This window comes from Rhipicephalus sanguineus, chromosome 3 (genome assembly GCF_013339695.2).
Source record: "Rhipicephalus sanguineus isolate Rsan-2018 chromosome 3, BIME_Rsan_1.4, whole genome shotgun sequence".
Taxonomy (NCBI): domain Eukaryota; kingdom Metazoa; phylum Arthropoda; class Arachnida; order Ixodida; family Ixodidae; genus Rhipicephalus; species Rhipicephalus sanguineus.
In genome coordinates, this window is record NC_051178.1 from 16580251 (window position 1) to 16604405 (window position 24155).

The 24155-nt window shown below is 46.6% G+C and overlaps 1 protein-coding gene across 1 annotated transcript in view; it reads left to right on the forward strand.

Annotated features, from left to right (window-relative positions):
* Positions 1-24155, forward strand: part of LOC119386466 (dual oxidase) — a 348909-nt gene that overhangs the window by 106111 nt on the left and 218643 nt on the right. The window contains exons 2-3 of the mRNA XM_037653749.2: positions 976-1056; positions 12651-12809. Coding sequence (XP_037509677.1) covers positions 976-1056; positions 12651-12809 — 240 coding nt within the window. The remainder of the gene's footprint in view (positions 1-975; positions 1057-12650; positions 12810-24155) is intronic.

Consider the following 24155-nt stretch of genomic DNA (forward strand, 5'->3'; position numbering starts at 1 on the left):
TATTCAGGGGGACACAAAGTGAGAGAATAATTATCGTTGTTGACCCGAGAAGTGATCCGAGAAGTGACAGAAGCTTGCAAAATTGATGGTGACAAAGGTAATTGTATGAGCGCCTCTTCCATGACGCTTTCCAAAAAGAAAAAAAGATTGATTATTTGAGCCCGGATATGCAATAGGCTGGGTGCAAAATGGTGAGCGTCATTGTAGTGAACAGTGTGCATTGCTTCCACGGTGAAAGATGACGAACCCGACAAACACGTCCGGGCCACCAACTTGTGGTAACAGAGGGCCCAAAACAAAGAAACATTCAATAGCCGGCTGTCTAAACTGATGTCACGGTCATGATGTCCGAGCTTGTCGGTCTCTTCATCATTCATCGCGGACGCAAGGCGCACTGCCCACTACGTTATATTCTTCGTTTATTTTTTTGTTGTGTTCATGCTTGGCTTTGAGCGTTGTCATTGGCTTGTTAAGCGTGTATATGTTTTTTATCCTTCAAAATAAAGTACCAGCTTTAGTAAAGTCTTGTGTCTTGTGCTTCCGTCTTTTATACAACGCTTCTAATATGCAATACTGATTAACGCACCAAGCCATTCTCTTGATTCCTCTGTGGAAACGCGCGAAGCTGGCATGCGTTCGGAATAAAAGTTGGAATGAAACCGTGAAACTCGTTCACAAGTTAGAGGAAAAGGGAACTTGATCGTCGCAAAAAATAGTGTCTTGGTAATCTGTAAGCGTGCAACATAAGCGCAGTGTAAAAGCTATCTATGCACGAGGGTACAGACGGGGCTTATTTTAACGTGTTTGCCTTTTGCTCGTGAACTGAGCAGGAAATGATGCGTCCTTGCCCTGGTATTCCTTGCCTCAATACATCGAGAGACAGACTGCGTGCACCACTTTGTCTCAAGCTATTTAATGTAGACTATAACCTCGCCTCTCTACGTTCATGCGCATGCTTCTTCGTTTTTTGTGCAGATGAGCCGTCATCTTCAATCGAAAAGCAGCGCTACGATGGCTGGTATAACAACCTGGCGCACCAGGACTGGGGAGCTGTGGGTGAGTTCCTGCACGCATGGAAAATTATTTTTCTAAGTCGTTCGGCATCACTAACATCTGGGAATCTTTACTATTATACATAAAAATTTTTTTCATCCAGTTCCACGCCGTGAAAACCGCAGGCAGGCAGGCAGGCAGGCAGGCAAAGAACTTTATTTTGATCCGGAGACGACGGTCACTCCCCCTTTAGGGGATGACATCGGCGGGCCGCACCCACGACGGGACGGGAGATGCATCTCCTAGGCCATGTCATGGGCTCTCTGAATAGCCCTTAGCTGGTCTTCTTTCCCGTTGCTAGTGAGAAGATATCGCCAGTCGTCCTCCGTAGAAGGAGACCCGCGGCTCTCGCGCAGTGCAGGACACTGCCACAGCATGTGTTGTAAATTGCAACGCGGGTTAGCACAGCAAGGGCAGCGTGGCTCTATGCCATCCATGTATTTAGAACATCTAAGAGGAGAAGCGTATGCCTCCGTCTGTAACAGACATAAAGTGATGGACTGCGCTCTGTTTAGATGTGGATGCGGGAGGGGGAACTTCCGCCGTTCCAACTGATAGTGCTTGCAAATTTTAATAAATGTTGGGAGGGGATCTCTATAGTACCACCTTGCGTCCTCAGCCTCCGAGTGGTTCTCCCCGACGTGGAATGTTAGAGCTCGCGCCCGGGAGTGCGCCAACTCGTTGGCATTAAGGATGGTTCCGTGTATATGTCGGTCAACGTGCGCCGGGAACCAGATGATGTGCTTTCTGTCTGTCAAGTTGGCAGCAGTGAGAATTCGAGCGGCTTCCCGGCATACCGAACCCGTCATGATGGCTCGGGCGGTTGCTCGCGAGCCGGTGTAAATAGCTGTGCGGTTGGTGGTAGCAAGAGCGAGTGCCAGTGCAAACTGTTCAGCGTGACCTGCGTTCGCGATAATAAAGTCAGTAACGACAAATGGTCGCTTTAAGTGTGGTGACTACTGATACAAAGTGATCCGAGGAACCGTACTGCGCTGCGTCTACGAAGGCCATGTTATCCTCCATGGCGGCTGCGGTACTGAGCAAGGCTCGCGCCCGTGCCTGCTTTCTCCCCACATTATGTGTGGGGTGCATGTTTCGGGGTATCGGGGATACGTGAATTTAGCGCGCAACTCCTCGGGTAGCTTGTACTCTCTTTGGTGGGTAACAGGAGGTGTGAAATTGTTGATGCGCAAAAATTATCCCAACTTGTACGGCTGTCTTCCGCTGAAGCTGGGCGACGATTACTGTTCCTAATAATGTTTATTTCTCTCTATACCTCTCTGTCAGCAGCGATGAGTTCACAGAGAGTTGTAAACGCACAAAAACAGCTCAATCTCGTTATACTATAACTGAAAGTATCTGTTGTACACAATTACACATATGAGTCCATCTCGCCCGCTGCTATATGCAGCAGCTGCCAAACTGGCGGGCAGCCTTCTTAAATTACGTTCAGAAAAAGAAAGGGTTATTGTTCAGCACAGTAATGCGCTGCTTATTGTGCACACTTCATTTTAACACCGCGAGTTTTCGCAGACTTGTGACGTCGCGTAACAAGGAGGCGATTTTATGGTACATTGAAAATTTTTGACGAATAACGAAGAACCAATGATAAACAATACGCTGTATTGAAAAGGTTCATTATTTTTTTACGCAGTCATGCGTAAGTGGTAATTACGCAGTTGATCACTTACGCGTCATTTGTTGCGTTGTTTTAGGAGCAGGTGCTGTGAGCATGACCCCGAAAATTTCGACCAGTCATTAACAGCTAACAACCTATACGGAAGGAAACAATGGGGGGGTAGTTTAACGTTATAATCGCACATTTTTACAAGGAAAATTTGAGCTTACACAGTTGACGTAGGCTATTTACTTGCAGGAACCGTAGGGGAGGCGTAAAGGGCCACTTCACCGCTTTCTCGTCCACCCCCCACCCAAGCTGGGGAAAGGAGGTCAAGGAACGGCACCTAGAATATAAATTCACAGTCATTTATAATCTTATAACTAAACACAACCACCTCAATGTGGTTTGCTTAAGTACTAATCGACTGAACTTGGTCTTCTTAAGAAAGACTTCATATTAGAGGGCTATAGCAGTGTAGAAATTGGCACTTGGCTTATCCTGAAGACTTCTGCGGAGTACCTTGCTTTGTCAGCGGCATGTTTTGTTTAAGAAGTGATGATTTAAGGTATATACTAGAGTCATAGCAGGTTCTTCATACTCGTCGTATCTACAACGCCAAACTAAGACTGGGAAGTTTGCCGATGCAATGCACAGATGATCAGGTTAAATTTAGGGGAACTTTTTAAACTTCATGGTAATATTCCCAAAATGTGATTAAACATTGCTGTGTTGTCCCGGCATAGGGTGGCCCAGCCTGCACAATCTGTTTGTGCAGATTCTTCCTTGCTTTAAAACAAATAGTTTTGAAAAGCAAGTCATCTGATCAGCTCTATGAATATAAAAAAACCGCCTCAGGCCAAGTATATATATATATATATATATATATATATATATATATATATATATATATATATATATATATATATATATATATATATATGTATATATGTATATATATATAGATGCTCAAGTGAAGTGGACGAACGAACGAAAAACGATGCTTTATTGCCAACGTTGCGGCCGGGAACCGGCCTTCGTCAGGGCACACATGCATGTGACTGTAATGTGTACGTATTAAATAAGGACATGGCAGGGGGCGCCCGCATTGTGCATATTCACTGCTAACGAATTTTTACACAGAGGCATTCACTGTTAACAGACAGATATTCAGACATGCGCAGTATTTTGTATGGTGATAGCATAAACAGCGGAGTAGCAGTACATATTGAAAACGTGACAAAGCAAAGCAAACCCAAACATAAAATCGAGATAGCATGTAGGGTGGTTGAAATATTGCCGCACTTGTGACACAACGAAAAAATAAAAAAGAAAATCTATACAATGTTGATAAGTCCCATTTGTTTGCAACGAAATGTAAACGAGCAAAATACCAGCATCGACGTCACATTATGATTGCAAGTTTACATGCGGATTCTGGTCACTTGAATGATTGGGCTGATGTCACCGAAGATTCGATCACGGCAGCAAACAACCGTGCACGCGCACTACGATGAATATTTATCTGTTTTACTGGCAAAAATGTTAACCTGCCCGAATTCTCGTTGATCCCAGATGCTATGGCATTAGTTTCAGTTTCAATCAGTTTTATTGTGTAACATACATATAATGACTGGTTATTATTATACAGGTAGGACCCCAGAGCCTAGTGAAAGGCAGTTGCAGAGGTCCGTTTTTTAACAGTATTAGGTACTGCTGAGCTACAGAGCAATATAAGTACATAAAAGTTTATGAATCAAAAAAGACTCGCGGACCTCCCTTTCGTAGTGCGATTTGAACCCGGATTCGAGTATTGTGGCGGTTAGGTTGTCAAAAGAGTGGCCTGGCGTAGCGACGTGCTTGGACAGGGGAAGGCTAGGCAGGCCCAAGACATGCGACTTATGATTATTAAAGCGCAATCGGAAAGGTGTCCCCGTTTGGCCAATGTATTGAAGGTTACACTTTGAGCATTCTAGCAAGTAAATTACATTGCTCTTGTCGCAGTCGAAATTGCCTTTTATTCTTAAAGTAAAGTTTGATGCAGCGCTCTTAACTATTTGCGATGTCGTCATGTGGGGGCACACCTTGCAATGTGTCTTGTTACACGGATGACATCCCACATGGACAGGCGTTGTTACTTTAGATGATGTTAGTATGTCCCGTAGGTTTCTCGATCGTCGATAGACTGCTCATGGAGCTCCGGAAAGACGTCTTTGAGACGATTACTCTGGATTAGTATGTTATAGTGGTTTTTAAGGATGACGTTAACATTTGGCATCGACGCAGAATGTGTCAAAACTAAATTGGTGTGTTTTCGTTGCGCAGTTTGTTCACCCGGTTTTAGAAGCGCCCTGCGGTCCATCGCATCGGCGCGCATGATCGCGTCATTCACTATTTGAGGCGGATATTTTTGTTCAGTTAGGGCATCGCGAAGCCTATCGCAGTTTTTAGCAAAGTCCGCATTTTCAGAGCACAGCCTCTTGAAGCGAAGTGCTTGACTGTAGGGTATACTAGTCTTACAATGTTTAACATGGCTGCTTTAAAATGAAGATATCGGTGAACGTCGGTTGGTTTCCCGTATACCTTCGTAGCTATTTTTTCGCCACATAGCGACACTGTGACATCCAGGAAACATATGGATTTCTTCGAGTACGATTGCGAGAAAGAAATGGACGGATGAACCTTGTTGAAATCTGCAATAAAAGTCAGGAGTTCTGCTTCGCCATGGTGCCAGATGAGGAAAATGTCGTCTATAAAACGTTTATAATAGTAGGGCTGTAATTTACGCGTTGAAAGAAAACGAGTTTCTAGTTGGCCCATAAATATATTCGCGTAATTGGGACCGATTTTGGTGCCCATTGAAGTGCCACTGACTTGTACGTAGTGTACACCGTCGAACTCAAAATTGTTAAGCTCTAGGATGAGTTTTAGTAATGTGGCTAATGTAGAGCTATTAACAGATTTGTCAAGGGATGAGCCGTCGTAAGCATCTACCACTGCACGAATGCCGTCGTCATGCGGAATGTTAGTGTAAAGTGAGGCGACATCTAATGTTACCAGCAGTGAGTCACCAGGCACATTTAGGTCGATAATGTCAGCCAGGAAATGGGAAGTGTCCTTAAGATAAGATGGAAAAGTCGGAGGAAGCACACTAGTAAGCCTATCGACATAGCTTGAAATCAGTTCAGTGACACTACCGATGGCTGACACAATAGGGCGACCGGGGTTATCTGGCTTATGTATGTTAGGCAATAAGTAAAACCTTCCTGGAAAAGGGCTGAGAGGGACTAGTAAATGCTTTGCTTTATCGGGAAGTTTGTCGTCCAATATTAAGTGTTTGACTGTGTCAGTAACAATGTCCTTAAACGTGTCGGTTGGGTTGTCATCGAGTCGCTTGTAAAATGTGTAATCATCTAGTTGCCTCCGAGCCTCACAAATGTAGTCCGTCGTGTTCATTATCACTACTGCGCCTCCTTTATCGGCGGGTTTAATAACGATGTCTGGGCGTTCTTGTAAGTTTTTAATTGCATTTCGTTCTTTGAGGGTCAGGTTCCCTTTGAATGAAATGCGGTTCCCATAAGCCTGTCGAATGTCACGTTGGACAGCAGAAATGTACATATCGAGGAATTCATCGCGCTGTGTTGGCGGCGTCCAGTGTTGACGGGAAGACATGTTGCTCTTCGAAGACGATCGTTGATGGAAAAGCGCTCTGTGTGTCGTCTTCTTGTTGCCGTCTTTGTGCGCTTAACGGTTTCATAATGTCAGTGTACCAACTAGCTCGGACCCAGCCTCTTATTCAGTTGATGGAAAAATTCGCCTAATCTCATATTTCGCGCGAATTCATCTAAGTCTTTTACTAAGTTAAATTCATTATATCCACCAGTAGCAGGGCAGAAATTTAAGCCTCGAGAAAGCACATTCATATCTGAGTCGGATAAAACCGCGTTTGAAACGTTTACTACGCTAGGAATAGGTGATGGGCTATCTCGTCTAGAATGGGATGGTTCGACGTGAACTGAAACATCACTCGTCAGCGGTTGCGGAAGGATGATATGGTAACGTAGCAACTTTTTCGCTTTCTTCTCTTCAATTTCTAACTGTTTCCTCTGTTCGTACTTAACGAGCGAGGCCGATTCAGAAGGATCCAACATGGGAGTTTTACGTAACTGTTGTTCACTGTTTAGTAGCGTTTTGACAGCAGAATTATAATGGTCGATGATGACACGCATGAGAGCTAGAGAGGCGTTCTTTAACGTTTCGTTGCATTTTTCGACGTTGCTTTGTGACATTTTGGGAGTTGCTGGTTGGAGGGAAATCAGAAGTCCTTTTGGCACAGTCAAGGCATTTAAATGAGTATTTAGCGTAGATGCGTGAAGTTTGTATTTCACGCGTTTTTCTATTATTTTCCTAATTTTAAGGAAGCCACGACTGTGGACAGCGTTGTCGGTGTCAGACGGTATCAGTCAATCCTTCAAAGGTACAGTACTTTTCTCGCGATTAAAATTTCTTAAAGGGTACCGGTGAGACAAAGAAGCACTTCCAGACCTTTTTCGTGGTGAGCGTCCTTGATTCCTTGGTTTAGCAGCAACTGTGGCGTACTAGGGTTCCGTTGCGCAAGTGGCTCGGTGCAGCATTCTGGCACATGCAGTTGACGAAGAAAGAGAAGGTACACGGGGCGAGGACGCATGTTCCCCAGGACCAGGTTGGCAGGCGTCAGAGGCTTGCTTCATGGGACCACTGGGGATGTGGTCTAGCCAGGAGGAAGACGAAGCATCAGTCGCGTTCCGGAAGCACAGCTGTTTCAGGTGGCCAGCCATCAGTGCAACACCCTCGAAGTTTAGGTGAAGGCCGTCCGCCGCGAGGACGCGCACCGACGGAAGCCATTCCAAGGCATGGTCCAGAAAGAACATCCGGGGAGAGCGACGGCAGAAGCTCCGTAGGCGGTCGTTGAAATCGCATGCTTCACGGTTGCAATGGCGGACAAAGGCTTCATTATGCTTGTCGTGACGGCGGTTGGTACCACGGGGGAGTAACAAAGTTGCATAAATCCTGCTTATCTTCGGGTGTTCCGCCAGAATGAGTTCCAGCAGGGTCTTGTACTTGTAGAATGTTACACGTAGAATGTTACACGGACGTGTAACATTCTACAAGTATAAGACTATTTCTATACAAACGATTCGCACAGATACCCACGCGCGTCGCAACTAACGGCTGTGGCTACCGTGCTCGTGAGCACCCCCCCCCCTTTCAACGTAAATGCTGCTTCATGCTAACTCGGCGAGCAAATCGTGGCCACTGTACTCACTAGTGATTCAGCATAGATTAGAAAGTAACAAAGCAACAGGGCTTTCATTCATCAGTTTATTCAGGTGTATTTACTTCTGTCTACTCCTACTGCCACGAAATAAAGGATAATTGCACTGGTTATCCTTCCACTTTTAAGTAAACTCAAGTTCACACTCCACAATTCTCAAATACCGGCCGTTACATATGTTCACCGCAGTGGTATAGCGGTTACGGTGCTCGGCTGCTAACCTGAAGGTCGCGGGTTCGATCCCGGCCGCGGCGGTCGCATTTTGATGGAGGTGAAATTCTAGAGGCCTGTGTACTGGCGACGTCAATGCACGTTAAAGAACACCAGATGGTCGAAATTTCCGGAGCCGTCCACTGCGTTGTGCCCACCGTGGTTGTGCCTCATAATCATATTGTGGTGTTAGCACGTTAAACCCCGGATATCATTGCTTCGGCCGGTACTTACAAGAGCTTTGCACGCTTTCTGGCAACTTTAACTTGCACACTCGCGTCTTTGTGTTGCCGTAGAAACTTTGCATAGAAATGCATGCGAGTTACTCAATAGGACTTTAAAATACGTGCAGAGAGCTAGGAGCGGAAAAGAAGTGGCGGACCGACCGGCTTGTGTCGTTCCTGTACCCGCTCGTACAACCGGGCACACAACACGTCGGCATTACCTGGAGGCTTACATGCACACACAAAACTTTATCGAATTAGCAGTCATGTAAACACATCTGCTACGGAGCACTGGCAAAGCTCCGAACACACGGCAACAGAAGAAAGAATGCGGGAGGTTAACCGCCACATGCAGTTCCAACGGAGACTACACGGAGTACTACCAGAGAACATCTACACCACTTTACTCGAGCTAACTGCAGCTAACTGCGCAGCGCGGCCAGCGCTGCGCAGTTAGCTTGTCGTTCTAGAGTGTTTCGCGCGGCTGCTGTGAAAATGTCAGTATTGGTGCTGGTCCGTTGGTTTACCGTACACGGATGTGTTGTTGCACACCCCTACATTGACACCAGGAAAGATGGTAGCCGAATATGCATGGCAGAATGAAATAGTGGCATTGAATCGTGAAGCTAACCCGAGCAGCTCTTCCTTGCCGTGGGTCCACATGTCGCCTATATATCTTTTGCAAAGCATCGGTTTTAGAGTGCAACTTGCCGGAAACTGAGATTCGAGTATTCGCAGAAGTATGTTGGCCTAAGTGGGACCGATTTTTGTGCAAGTTCAAGTGCCGTTGATTTGAACAAAGTGCTTTCCATCGAATTCAATGTTGTTCAGCTTTAGTACCAGTTGTGACAGTGTTTGGAGCGGCTGACAATCAACAGGTTTCTCGTATGGCATCTCCGAATATGCATGCACAATTAATGTGATCTGTAGGGGGAGGCAACGTCCACGGCCACCAAAAGGCTGCCGGGAGGAATGCACAGATCAGTTTTCTCTGATAAGAAGTGGGTCGTGTCTTTATGCAAGGGTCAAAGGAAAGGGGAATTTCTTTGATGGTACCATCAACAGAACTTGATATTGTTGAAGCATTGTGCAAATTTCAGGGACAATCGGTCGGCCTGGGTTATTAAATGCGAAGCATTTCTTAGCGAACCTCTGGCACTTTGAGCGTTTCTATCTATCTATCTATCTATCTATCTATCTATCTATCTATCTAGACGCCTACGTCTGGGTGCTCTCATGATCGCCTCCTTAACTTGGTGTAGCCCAAAATTTGCATGAGAGAGTAAGAGGATTTGACGAATATGATTGCCAGGTCATGACAAGAATAACGTTAAAATCATGTCGCATACGTCGTCAAACCCTTTGCGCTAGACACGTGTGGCACACACCCGTTTACCATGGGCCATGGTGTACGGGTATGCGCCACAGGTGATTGGCAGTTGATGTCTACCCAGGAACGGCGAGAACAGACATTGGTAACTTAAATGCTAGAGCGTTAAGGAAAACGAACATCGGCAGCATTGACTCAACGAATGGAAAGAATGAAAATTACGATCCCAGCAGGAATCGAACCCAAGCATTCTGCGTGGCAATCAGGTATTCTACCACTGAGCCACGCCAGGTCTATAAACTGGTTTGGAAAAACAGGCTACGCAGGCGTAATATCGGTGCAACGTCAATTGTGGTTGTGGTGCTGGCTATCTAATTTTACAAGAAAACAATAAACACTACATGATACTCCTACGATACAGGCGTCATATGAGATTAACGTCTGTAGTTCCAGTGTTGGCTCCGCTTTTATAGCAGTCTAATAAACATTACGTTTGTACTCCTATGATTCAGCAAGCTATATTGAAGCATTGCTCGACCCCGGAGGTATACATTAACGAAAGTTACACATGATATCCACATCACCGCACCGTAAAATGCACTTCGTCCACCAGAACGACGCAGTGTCCTCTTCATTTCTTACGAGGCTGGGCGATTGCCTCAAGCTGACCGAGGATGATGCCAGATTGATTGACAGCCGCTTTGTAGACTAGGCTACGTAGGCCACATACGCCCAGGTAGTCTACGAATATGACAAACACCATCAACTGATGTTGGCCTACGTAGCACTATCCAGGCCTACCAGCCTCGACAGCCCATACATCACCAACGCGAAGGGTGGCTGCACAGGTTCCGACATGTCGCCGGCTCTGTCGACAAGCAATTTGTCGACGAAATGACCGAGGCATCCTGGAATTACAACCGCTCTGCTATACCACATACTTCACTACACATGGACCCCTCTTCACCACGATCACGACCGGATCCTATAACATATCATGACCAGCTGCTGGTGCTCACTGATCACGGGGATGATGCCCTTGTTCAAGAACTGTCAAGAACTTCTTGCACACATGCACACGGGTTCGTGAAACATGCGTGCGTTCTCGAGACACGTATAAGCACTACATATCAGCCTACCGCTTCTGGTGTTGGTAATACCGACATTGCCATTGGCAGCGTTACCCAACCGTAAACAACTGGCTATATAACACACATGCGGCTCTTCAACATTTATATGTGTGCGTATAAATATTATACAAATCTTTATCGGCGTTTGTGGTGTCCTGACTTCTTTCTTGTGTCCGTGTTTGCACGCCCTGTCTTTTTAGAATGAATCTTTAGCGTCATTTTGTAACGTGTCGCTCGGTAAAAAAAGTTACGCCACAGTCACCTACTCGCCGCATTCTTCGCATAACACCGACTCCCATGGTACGTGGGATCTGCCGATTTTTTTTTCTTGCTGTATATTTGGCAGAAAATAAAACCTGCCAGAACGGGGCTTGAAGGGATCAGGTATTTAGTTGCGGCACCACTAATTCGGCTTTCTTTTAGAAGAGCAAGTAGACTTCTTTTTACAGTTTCCTTAAAGTCAGGAGTGGGGTTTGTGCCCACCTCTTTGTAGAAGCTCGTGTTCCCCAGCTGGCGTTCGGCCTATTTTATGTAGTCAGTCAGTAGTATTTATAGTAACGATGGCCCTTTCTTTCTTCGCGGGTTTTATTATTACGTCTGTCCTACCGCTGAGATTACGTCGCGCTGCTTCTAGTTTGGTAAGGTTTCTTGGGAAGCGCTTTTGCTTTCGAACCTCCGATATTCCCTCTTGGGTTGCAAATTTAATGTCTGTGTATAGGAAATTGTCCCGTTGGGGTGGCGGAGTCCAATGCCTATCTGACGGCAGATGAGTGCCCTCGTCTCACGTCTGAACTCTTCCATGGGAGCATTCTCGAAGTCTCAGTGCCGGTGAAAGTCTGTCTCAATGTCTGTATAGCTGGAGCTCGCTCGATTTCCCGGAGGAGGGAGAAAAGCTTAAACCTTTAGACAAGACGTTGCACTCGCAGTCAGAAAGAGTCGTATCGCACCAATTATCTAGGATAGGCGCAGCGTCGTTCTCCAACGGACAAGGGCTGCTGGAAAGTGGAAGCTCGTGTGTTTCGGAATGAGCGAAGACAGCAGTGATGTTATCGCGCTTTAGTGTCCGTTCATTTGAGATGGCTGGCTGTTTTTCTTTTTCGGATGAATACTGTCAAACCCGACGATGTCGAACTCTGCTAAACTGAATGATCCTTTATAGTGACACACACAGACACACGCGCGCGCGCGCACGCACGCACGCACGCACGCACACACACACACACACACACACGCACGCACGCACGCACGTACACGTACACGCACACGCACGCACACACACACACACCGTATATTGTACATCGGGCTGCTCGAAACTCCCGAAGAAGCTGGCTTTCCGTCACAAGAAGTTGGCTTCTTCTCAGGGAAGGAGACTTTCCAGCATGCACTTGGAAGAGCCTATGGTAGGAGGGAGAGTGCCATATCGATTGTCAGCACGTTTATTACTATAGTTAAGATTGGGCTATATACTTGAATGCGCCGTTTACTAGGCTTTAATGCTCCACTGAAAATCTGGTGCAGTTAGGCGAGATTCAGCGAAACTTGGCTAAGAGCACGAGACCCTGTGAGGATGTTCAGAAAGAATACTTCACCATCCTAAAGTGAGCCGAGCGTCAGCGGTTGTTTGTTTAGTCTTCAATAACTTTCGTGCGAGCTGCGGTTTCAACACTATTATTCGGCAGTTCGCACACTAGTGATTAAGATTTCCTATTGAATATGACGCAGTTGGTGAAACATGTTTTCTATAACGTGATTTGGTGCTCCGTGTTTGCAGAAAGCCAGCTGGTACGCAAAGCGCCTTCGTCTTACGCGGACGGTGTCTACATGATAGCGGAGGGACGGCCTAGCGCGCGCTCCCTCAGTCAGGAGCTGTTCAAGGGCGAAGACGGGCTTCCGTCCGTCAGGAATATCACCGTGCTCTTCGTTTTCTTCGGTGAGTTTTCTTTTCGCTTGCCCACTTCACAATCACGTTGCTTGTTTTCGATGCCGAGCACTTCTTAGCGAACCAAAGCACTTTGGCCGTTTCTGTCTGTCTGTCTGTCTGTCTGTCTGTCTGTCTGTCTGTCTGTCTGTCTGTCTGTCTGTCTGTCTGTCTGTCTGTCTGTCTGTCTGTCTGTCTGTCTGTCTGTCTGTCTGTCTGTCTGTATATCGCCTATATCTGGAGGCTCTCGTGGCCGCTTCCTTAACTTAGTGTATACGGAAATTGGGATAGGAGAGTATGAGTGTATGGCGAACACGACTGCCAGGTCATAACGTGAATAACATGACAAGCTTTTCGCTTATGTCCTGAATCACTTTCCCAGAGTAACGTGTGGGACATACCCGCATATCATGGCCGATTATGTGCGGGTATGTGCCACAGGTGATTCCAGTCATGGGCACGTTACCAGTGAAAAGTAACAGTGTTACAGTTACATTACAGAATTTGAAATAAAAAAGATTAGCATGCACTGAAGGCGTAGTGCTAGACTGCACAGCTGGTGGGCACCTACGTAGCCCTTGCTGTTGCTATATTGTTGCGTTTTGCAAATTTTATCTTTCTTTCTGTTTCTATCCCCTCTCTCTTTCTTGTGTGTCTTCTTTTTTTCTGTTTATCTCTCTCTTTCTCGATTTCTTTCCCTTTCTCGGTCTTTCTATGCTTCTCTCTTTATCTTCCCTTTCTCTCTCTGTCTTTGATTCTCTCTATTTTTTCCTTCTGTTTCTTTCAGCCTTTCGTTCTCTCTTCCTATGCTACGCTTTACTCTATTCCTCCTCCTTTCTGTGCTCCTCACCCTCACTTCCAGTTCCCACATCCTTGCTATACTATACTATACAAGGCTATGCCATGCTCTGCTAGCGTGCCTGGATAGCCGAGTGGTTAAGACGCTCGCCTTCGGATAGTGGGTACGTGGGTTCGAATTTCGCCTCGCGAAGAAATTGTTTCCCCGAGGATTTCTCTATTTCTCTTCATGTCTCCCTCTGTCATTCTCTCTTTCTTTCTCGCTCTCTCTACTCGTTGTCTCGCGCATCAGCGTGACCCGCGCGTGTTCTGGGAGCAAATCAGCAGATGAAGCAGAGGGCGAAGAGGGCGCGTTCCGCGACGCACTCCTCGGCGGTTTTCTGATGACGACGGACAAATTACGGCGAGGTAGACAGCTTCGCTGTCGACTCAAGACGAAAGAAAAAATGTTTATTAAATCAACTGAAAAACCAACCTCTGTCGTCGTAAGGGAAGACAATCGTCTTAGCGACCTCCTCTTCTAAACTGCGTGGGGAGCCGTGTTGTGGAAAGGCGAATGGGGGTGAGGATTTGGGAAAGAAGGAAGTCCGAAAAAACGAAAACTCGAACTGTGCGTCGGCTTTTGACGAGTGTTGCTGGTGGAAAATGTTTTTATAGAAAAGGAAGTAACTGTAACAATATTTCCTGTTACAGTTACTGCGTAGAAAAGTAACAGCGTTACAGATACAAATTCCTCTAACTTGAAAGTAACTAGTTACAGTTACATGTTACGGAAAAAGTAACTAGTTACCGATAACTCTTTACTAGAAATTAGATGCTGGGTGATTAGATGCTGGGAAATTACTGGGTGATTCACAGTTTGTATCAACCAACCCAGGAACGGTGACAACAGACAATATAAATCTGAACGCGAGGGCGTTGGGGACCCATGTCGCAGAAAAGGCGGTGTCGATGTCGGCGGCGTTATCGGCTGGTGGAAAATCCCGACGGATGCAAAGAATAAAGTTCAGGTTTCGAGCCGCAGCCGAACCCAGGTATTCTGTGTGGCAGTCAGGTATTCTACAACCGAGCCACGACACATCTTGAAAAGGCTTTGGAAAAGACGCCCTATGCAGGCGTCATGTCGGGGAAATCTCAATTGTGTTTGGAGTGTTGGCTATCCACTTATATCCACTTAGATAACCCGCCACGGTGGTCTAGTGGTTAGGGTGCTCGACTGCTGACCCTCAGGTCGGGGGGATCGAATGCCGGCCGCGGCGGCCGCTTTTTCGATGGAGGCGAAAATGCTCGAGGCCCGTGTACGTAGATTTAGGTGCACGTTAAAGAACCCCAGGTCGTCGAAATTTCCGGAGCCCTCCACTACACCGTCACTCATAATTATATCGTAGTTTTGGGACGTTAAACCCCATAAATTATTATTATATTATCCACTTAGATAAAAATGTAATAAACATTACATATCTACCCCTAGGCTTCGGCAAGCTATATTGAAGCGTTTCTCGAACCCGAAGGAATAAGCTGACGTATGGTGCACACATCATCGCACTGTACCACGCACTTAGCAAACAGATAGTTCAGGTAGTTGGCACGTATTCATGTCAAATGACTGGGCGTGCAAACACGGACACGGGAGAGAAGTCAAGACACCACAGACGTCGTTTGTGTTGCCTTCAAATCAAAGGAAATCTTTATTCGTAGCAAATATATAAACACCGGGGGGTAGAATCTATTGTGTCCGTGTTTGCACGCCCAGTCCTTTAGCATTAATTACTATGTGCTCAGATTCGACAAAACTGACATCTGTGCTCTACGGTGAGTGGTGACATTACCTCGGGCCATCGGCTACCCTTTAAACGCCAGTGTAGTCGACAAATGCAAGCACTGCCCTTGTCGCGTTTATTCGCCTGCCTGATATGTTACTCTCGAGTTGTACGCATGAAAGTATCACCGGCTCGCTCAAGCTCACACCTCAAGGACAATTAGGACGCGCGAGCTTTCCCAACGAAAGCGTCGTGAACGGGTGTTCGACTTAACGACCCCGGTCCATCTTTAAAGGGGTCCTGTGTCACTTTTCCAAGTAATCATATAACTACTTCAGCAATAGAGACTATTGCCTCACTCATGGATTGCCACAAAATGTTTTTATTGCGATAGCAATTATATGGACAGTCTCGGCTGGATTTTGCCGTCGCCGTCGTCTTGCACCGTATATATATATATATATATATATATATATATATATATATATATATATATATATATATATATATATATAATTGTCCCAAAGAACAATAATTCAGAAAAATGCTTCCGAAGCGCGGAATCGAACAAGCGACCTCTTGTTCCGCAGCGCGTGGCGCTAAACACTACGCCAGAAAGCGCCGATCCTTCAGGTAGCCAACGGCGAGCGTTATATACACACCCTTTACCGCTGGCAGGATTCAGAGACGGCAGGCGCTTACAAGCGTTTCTTCATTACCAGCGAGATGGCGCGAGGAGCGCGACGGCTGGATTTAAAAGTCGTCCGCGAGCTCGCTTGCTTCTTCTTATATTTGCGCAGGAAGAACCTTGCCCTTCCGCTGTCTGCTCGCACGGTTTTCTCGTGGTGAGGGGAAGAGGAATGTTTCGAGCTTTCACCGTGGTGTCCGGGCTCATGTTACGGAGCGTACGAAAGTCACTCGTGCTCAAGGGACGCCGCTAAACGAACAAACAGAAGATGAGCGTGAACTATCAAGTGTCACAGCTCGACACTTGAAGCACGCTAGTTTCCTTCGCTGCTTCGGCCGGCTTTGCAACAGGAGCACTGTTCAAACTGAGAGTATGCAATGGCGAGCCTCACTTCATAGAGCATTAGTTTCTTGCTATCGCATTCATTGCTTTGCCCTTGCGGCGAAACTGACTTTTTTTCGAATCCTTCGAGAACGAGCCGAGTAACAGGGATTTGTCGCTGGTTGCGAAAACTTTATCTCTCGGAAAAACAGAGAGCCGAGCTAGTTGCTTTGTGTTCATAGTAAAAGACAGGGCGTGCGAAACACGGACACAAGAGAGAAGTCAGTCAAGAGACCGCAAACGCTGACTAACAACAGAAAAGGCGCACCGCGGCAGAAAAGAAGATTGGCCCAAAAACATATCTGCACATGCCCAGTGAAGAGGCGGTGCCTATCAATCCGGCACGCATGGTTGTCCACCATAGATATCGGGTATTTGATTTTGTCTTTATGACAGTTGGTTCACACATGCGCTAAAACTGGTATCGATTTGCCGGACCTGAACCATTAGACGCGTTTCTTAACTCTCGACAATGTAAAGATTGATTAGCCTCTTAAGTGCTTTATTTTTTTGAAAATTTCCCAACCAAAAGTGCCTATTTTTTATTGCTGATTTCGAATCTGATTGTTCTAAAAAGTAGCTAGTCGATGTTGAACAAATATTTGTACCACATACTTAGTCAAATTACAAGACGGAATAACGCAAGGGGGCCTGTTCAGCTCCTGCACGAAAAGCGAGTTTCCTTTCTCAACTTTTTACCGTTTTCTTCTCGCTTCCGAGAGCAAATGAAGCACTTTTGAAGAAACTGCCGAATATATTCCATAAGGTCATCTGGCGATGACAAGTTGAAAGTCTTGCCTGGAATGGCCAAGAATGGAAAGCGAGGAGGCTTCACAGCAGGATTGTCCGCATCAAGCAGGGTCCACTGGTGAGCACTCGCGATGTTCTCTCCCGAGCTGTTTTCATCATCACCGGAAGAGATGTTCAATTCACCGCCATCGCTGTCATCACTTCCGGACACAAGATAAACATCTGTTTCCGAATCAGTATCACTACAAGAAGATGACGAAAATGAAAAGTTTCTTTTTCGTGTTGACGAGCCAGCTATGCATGGGTGGCCGCCACCGCAGGGCATCGTTTCATACAAAACCTGCGCTCTTTCCGCAGGAGAAAAATAAAATGTCAAATAAATGCTCCCATCTGGTGGTATACACGCAATCTAAGCTGTAGAAGAGCGCCTCTTGCCCTGAACGCTAGAGGGGAGTACCTATTCCGCTAGGACGAGCTCTGCTCGTCCAAAGCAGTTAAGGGGTTAGATGGTGAGCTTCCGTTTCTCGATCCCTTATGTATATGATTAACACAGAGACCCTTTTTCCTACGTAATCAGTTAATTGTTGGGGTTTAATGTCCTAAAACGACGACATGAATATGATGGACACCGTAGTGGAGGGCTCCGGAAAATTCGACTTCCTAGGTTTCCTTGACGTGCGCCTAAATCCAAGTACACGGGCCTCAGGAATTTTCACCTCCATCAAACATTCGGCTTCCGCGGCCCGTATCCGATCCCGCGACCTTCGGGTCAGCAGTCGACAATAGTGATTACACTATACGTCTTGTGCACCGCCTATAGAGGCGCCACTGATAGCCACCTAGCGGGCGCCGCCGACAGCACGTGCGGGAAGCCGAGCAGACAGCGCTTTGCACAGCTTTGCTGTGAGGAGATGGATGAAGTTCGCGGCTGCTTTTTCCCCGTCGTGCGGGTGCCAGACAACTAATTCTGCGCTGGCAGCTGCAGGAAAGGCGCGGGCCTCTACGTAAGTGGACTTGTGCACGACGTTTGTCACAAACGAGCGCTTAACTAAGCGCACGTCGCCGATTTCCAACGGCTGCATGAAAGCCTGGTTCCGACGGTTCGTGCGCGACAGAGCGCGCGCATCGAAAAAAAACAAGTATAAAAAGGCGCCGAAAGTGCGCCCCTTACCTTCTGCGCAAAAGACGCCACCACTAATACATCACATAAAAATTTTAGTAGCTTTGTAAGGCAAGAAAATATTTATCGTAATCCTTGCTTCAAGCGGACAAAAATTTACTCTCATGCCAAGTGAGTTTTTCAACGTAGAAACGGTAGTAATTATTCACCCCGCTGAGGTTTTCAGCGAGTATAGTCAGAGTAGTTTTTATTGCAATAGCTAATATGTGGACAGTCTCGGCTAGTTTTTGCTGTCGCCGTCGTCATGCACCGTGTATATATATATATATATATATATATGTATATATATATATATATATATATATATATATGCATGCCACAAAGAAAAGTAATTCAGAAACACTTTCCGGCGCGCGGAATCGAACGGCCGACCTCTCGCTCCGGAACGCGCGGCGTTAGACGGCTAGGCCACGAAGAGTAGCCTCTTTAAGTATGCTAACGGCGAGCTATTTAGATACACCATTTACTTCAGTGTGTTTTCTTACTCACCAGCGAGATGGCGCGGGGCGCGCTTTAAAGGTAGAGTCACTGGAAAATCAGAGTACCGCAAAGGTAGGCTGCACGAGGGCAACATTGGGCGGCGGCGGCCATTTCCCTTCCAGACCGTCCGGCGCGTTGCTAGCGTGTGTTGAGAAGTGACCGATCTTTTCGCCTCGGTGCCGTGTTACGCTCGGCGGAACGGCATTATGCGTGTGTGTTTATTCAAGAGGATATTAGAAGTGATTTCGAGTCATCGACAGTTATGGATCGACTTCGCGGTTAGCGGTGTAACTAATGAAACGTGTGGCGAATGCTGCCATGTGCTCGCGAGCTCGCTTCATGGCTTCATCGGTCTCTTTTTCGTGTCACGCCCGGCTGTGTTCGCTAGGTCCGGAGCTGAAAACATATTTGCATTAGCGCAGCGACATTGTGCGAGATGCCATTTACTTCGACATTTGGTGAACCTTGACTGTTTGCGCTAGCTTCGCAGTTGGTGTTCAGGTTCACTGCACTCGAGAACGTTATCGAACAACATCGAGAACATTCAACATTGCGTCCTTCGACTGATCGCTGACGCATACCTTGCTTGCGCACCATGCTTGCTGTTCAACTGGTTGTTATGTGTAATAGAAGTTGTGTGTGTACGGTAATTGGAAGTTGTGCGCGACGTATTTATCTCTTGATTCGGAACGCCAGCAGCCAAACGCATGTGTGAATCGGCGTGCGGTAGGTAAGGTGCGTCTTATCTTGCGATACGTAGAAAATAGGCCATCGATAATGATTGACATCACTACTTAATTGTTTCATTTACTATTTCTTTTCTCCTTAATATTCCCAACGTTGCAGTGCATTTGCAAATATTCTCCTGTATTCCGACAAACAGTTTTTTTTTTTTGTGTGTTGTCAGGCGTAAACGGCTGGGGTTCGGTTTCTGCACTGCTGCACTTTTTTTTTCATAATGCACTCTTATTAAAACTTCATCGGCACGGTGCTTTATGTTCTTTTCATCAGAAATAGCACATCCGGGAAATTTTTAAAGCTCCTGCAACACAGTGCGTATATAGACATAGGGCTCGCATAATAAAATCGACTCCCGCAATGCGTGGAATCTGCTTTTTTTTTTTTTTTGCTGTGAACATTTCTTGCCCACTAACCAGTATTTTAGGCGTACGCTCGGCGCAATGCAGCATTAGCAACATATTTTTGGCAACTAATTTAAAAATACGAATAATAACATTCCCTTACACCAAGTTTATCAACAGAGTTCCACGGTTCTGTTTTGCGCAATGGCAAATGATCATGCCACAGTTGCCTGCAAGGTATACCAGTAAACAGTTATTATTTTAACAAATCTTCAATTTCACTCTCGTGCGTGACACGCTTATAACTCGAATAGCATACGTAATCTGTTCATTAGATCGAGATATAAACAGCCGAGCAAACAGAAAGGTGTATTGCTTTCAATATCGCTGACCATAGCGAACCGAAAAGGTGAAGTCAAGGAGGCGCCCCCCCCCTCCCGAAAAAAATTATTTACGCCCCTGTCTGCAAGGCGCGTTTAAAAATGCGACGAAGAACTTCTAGGGACCGTGGTACTGTTAAATGTCCGGCCACGCTCTGCATTGAACGCGCCTGCACCCAAAGCGCTTGCAAGGGATATGGCGGCGAGAGGTCACGTGATGCGAGTAAGCCAATCGCGTCGGCGGCGGCGCGCGGGAAACAAATGCTATACTCTGAAAATTTTCCAGTGACTCTATATAAAGGTCATCGCCCTGCTCCTGCGAACGCCGATGCTCTTCGGTCTACAGGGCGTGGTCGCCTTCGTGCGCTTATACCGAGGAAAGCAGGGGGGCGGGCGGGGGGGGGGGGTGGAGTGGGGGTTTGTATATCTTGTGCTTTCCCCGTGATGTGCGTGCTGATGTCACAGAGCGTACGAAGGTCACATCGCTCGCTGCAGCGGCCGCGTTTGGGAAAGGAGCGCGCTGTTTAAACAGAAATAAATAACAAGTGCGACATTTAGTTCGCTCTCGACCTGTGTGTACCTGTTCGTTCGTTTCGTGCGTCCTGCTTTATGTTTCAGCAGTGCGCTTCAAGTATCGATCTGTGACGCATGATAGGTCGCGCTCGTCTTGTGCGCGTTCTTTTCGTGCGTCCTTCGGGCTCAAGCGACGCGCTGGCAATGTCGACCTGCTTTCCGTTCTTCGCGTTACATTCCAATTTGTTGATATGGCAATCATTGCTTCGCAGTTGCGACGAAACTGTGACTTTTTTACTGCATCTACAAAGTTTTTCCGGTGATTTATGAGAGTTATTTCTCGGTAGAGTGTTTCTTGAGCCTGATGTAGTAGTATTTATTTACTCCCGTAGCTCAGTTTTCGCAGGTATTTGTGGTGGTAAAAAAATTAGGGGTGCGATCGCATCATGAGGAGGTGAAATTCGAATTTAATCAACGTAGAATAACGCAGTATCCTTGACACATACAGAGATAGACATATACTCAAACACAGACGCAACCATGGCAGAATAACACACCACGTAAACCGACGGCTCGTGCTACACTTTTTTTTTCTTTATTACCGGTTTCATAACACGGCACAGGAATAACAGCAGAAAATACAATAGACACAAGTGAAGCAATGTCAAAGCAGTGCACACCTATGATTAGTTACATGCCTAAAATTCCTTTAGGTAAGCCAGGGGCTCAACCCTGGAAAGCCAGTCAGGGACAAAGTCTTGTTGTTTGAGTACATCAACATATTGACAAATGCTTTCGCGAAAAAGCACGCGTGCAGGTCTCCTGTCAGGGTCGCAGTGGAAACCGGCCATCCTAGCCCGCCATAGACAATGGAGGCCAAGAAGCAATATTAGATCGAAAGGCAGTCCATCCTCATTTTCTATTGGTAAAAATCTTATTCCAAGTGAATGCAGGGGAAGTTCTTTTTTGAGCGTTCTCTGTAAAACGTCCCAGAAATAAACCCCTTCCCAACAATGCAAAAATACATGATCTATTGTTTCTGGCTTTCTGCAGATAAAACAATCGGAACCCCACGGCATATAAACACCTCGCTCATCTAAGAAGGTCCGAACCGGCAGGGTGCCCGAATGTAACTTAAAGAAAAAGGTTTTTGCGCTCGCCTGAATTTGCATTTTCTTAACACGTTTGAGAACATCGTTACCCTTGCCCCCACTATTTATTACTCTATACATAGGTACCGGAAAAATCATATCGCATATGTCTTTATGCAGTTTCTTTCGACCGACTGAAAACAGGTATTCCCTTGAAAACCTAACTGACAAAAAGCGGACACTGTCCGCAACTTCCTTAAAGAAACCTCGCGTGACTCCGGGAATGCTTGCGGTGCTAACTACAAAGTTAGGCAACACACGACAAAGGCGCAACTGGCATACTGTTCTCAAGAAGGGGTCTCAAACATCCCGAAAGAAAATAAAGCGATTAACAAGTTGCCGCACAAATAGATGCGACAGGCTGAGTCCACCCTCTTTTACTCTTCTGAACAGATTCGTCCTACTACATCTTTCCCTAGAGGATCCCCATACAAACACAGCGAATATCCTATGAAGCTTTTGCACATTCACTCGTGTACAATACAACACCTGCATGACATACCATAATTTGCTCATGAAAAATATGTTGCACACAGTGGCTCTAGCAAACATTGAGAGACAGGTGCCGTTCCATTGCGCTGTTCTTTCACGCGTTTGTTTTATTTGTTCAGTCCAGTATTCATTGGTGTCTTTGTAGTGTTCGAAAGGCACACCTAGGTACTTTACTGGATGTTTAAACCACCGAACGTTAGCATAAATATCTGGGGTTGATGGCCATTCTCCGTGCCATAGTCCGAGACACTTTCCCCAATTCACCCGACTTCCTGTAATTTCTCCAAACTTTTTAACTACGGCAACTGTCTCTTGTACACTTTCTCTGGTAGTACAACACACTGCTACATCGTCAGCATATGCCAAAACTTTTACTTCTGTATCAAGCAGTCTAAAACCGCGAATGGCATTGTTATGTATTATGGCCAAGCATAAGCTCTCAATGTACAGTGCAAACAAAAGTGGGCTTGCTGGGCAGCCCTGGCGTACAGAACGTTCCAGCTTAATCGGAGACCCCGGGATCTTGTTAATAATTAACCGCGTAGTACATTTCTTATACGCCAGGACTACTCCTTCGGTAATCAGCGATCCAACATCACGAGCCTTTCCATACCCAGGCTCGTGCTACACCACCGTTCACTGGCCACTCAGTATATATAGGCACCGCATCTTGACCTGGCATGTAGTGCCGGGAGGAAACAAGTTTTGCGTGATTGAACGATAGAGGTTCATTGCATGCGCGTAAACTTTTAAGATTGGCTGCAAGTCGCCATGAGTCACACCGACCTTTTAGTATAAACCCGCCTGATGTCACCTTTTTGATTACCCAATTATTAGCTGTCACTCCGTCGTTTTGGCCGCACCCGAGTTAACAGTGCCGATGCACAAGTCCGCAAAAAAATTGTGGAGTGGCGAAGCATGTAGGGAAGGGTGTATCAGCTCCACTAACGTGAAAGCTGTGGAGCGTTAAACATGCAGTGTGCGCCGGTGTTTCCCACAGCAATATCAGTGCTAATGGACAATGAGAGACAGAAGAGAGATCAGACCCAGATACCCGCAGTCCGCTTTTAGTCAACGTGCACGCTGCGAATCTTTATTTTTAAAGTACGCACAAGAGAAATCCCCCACCGGCCCTACATTGCAGGTAAAGATCGAGTGCCTATATATAGGCGGTGGCCGGTGAACGGTTGTGCAGCGCGAGCAGTCGGTTTTTTCAAGAAACTCGCTAGCAGACGCTGCCTGCGTCGGCGTTGTCTCTCGCGGGTGAGGCCACCGCGCCGCGCACCCTCATCTCCCGCCTCTTGTCACGGCACTTTCCGTAGTGCTTGAGAGACAGTTATCATGCACTCTACACCAAATTTTCATTTCCTTCTTCCTTTTAAGAATCACCCTTCCCCCCTTGGGCCGTCGCGCGGGAAACGTGCGCGAACCATTTTTTAAATGCGAATGCATTTCTTAGTTGGGGGTTGTCGTGCGTCCCTGGTCGGCGTGCGCACAGATCTCTCCGCTCGCACTCCTCCTCGCCCCTAGCAACAGCTGCGCCGCGCCTAGCAACCGGAGCAGGTGGTGAGCGGCGGAGGGTAAGGGGGAGGAGGAGCGCGCGGGCGTGTGATGGCGCTCGAATCGCGGAGCAGCGGAGGGTAAGGGAGTGGAGGAGTGTACCCGGTGAGTGCGCTCGCATCGCGGAGCTCGCTCCGTGATGC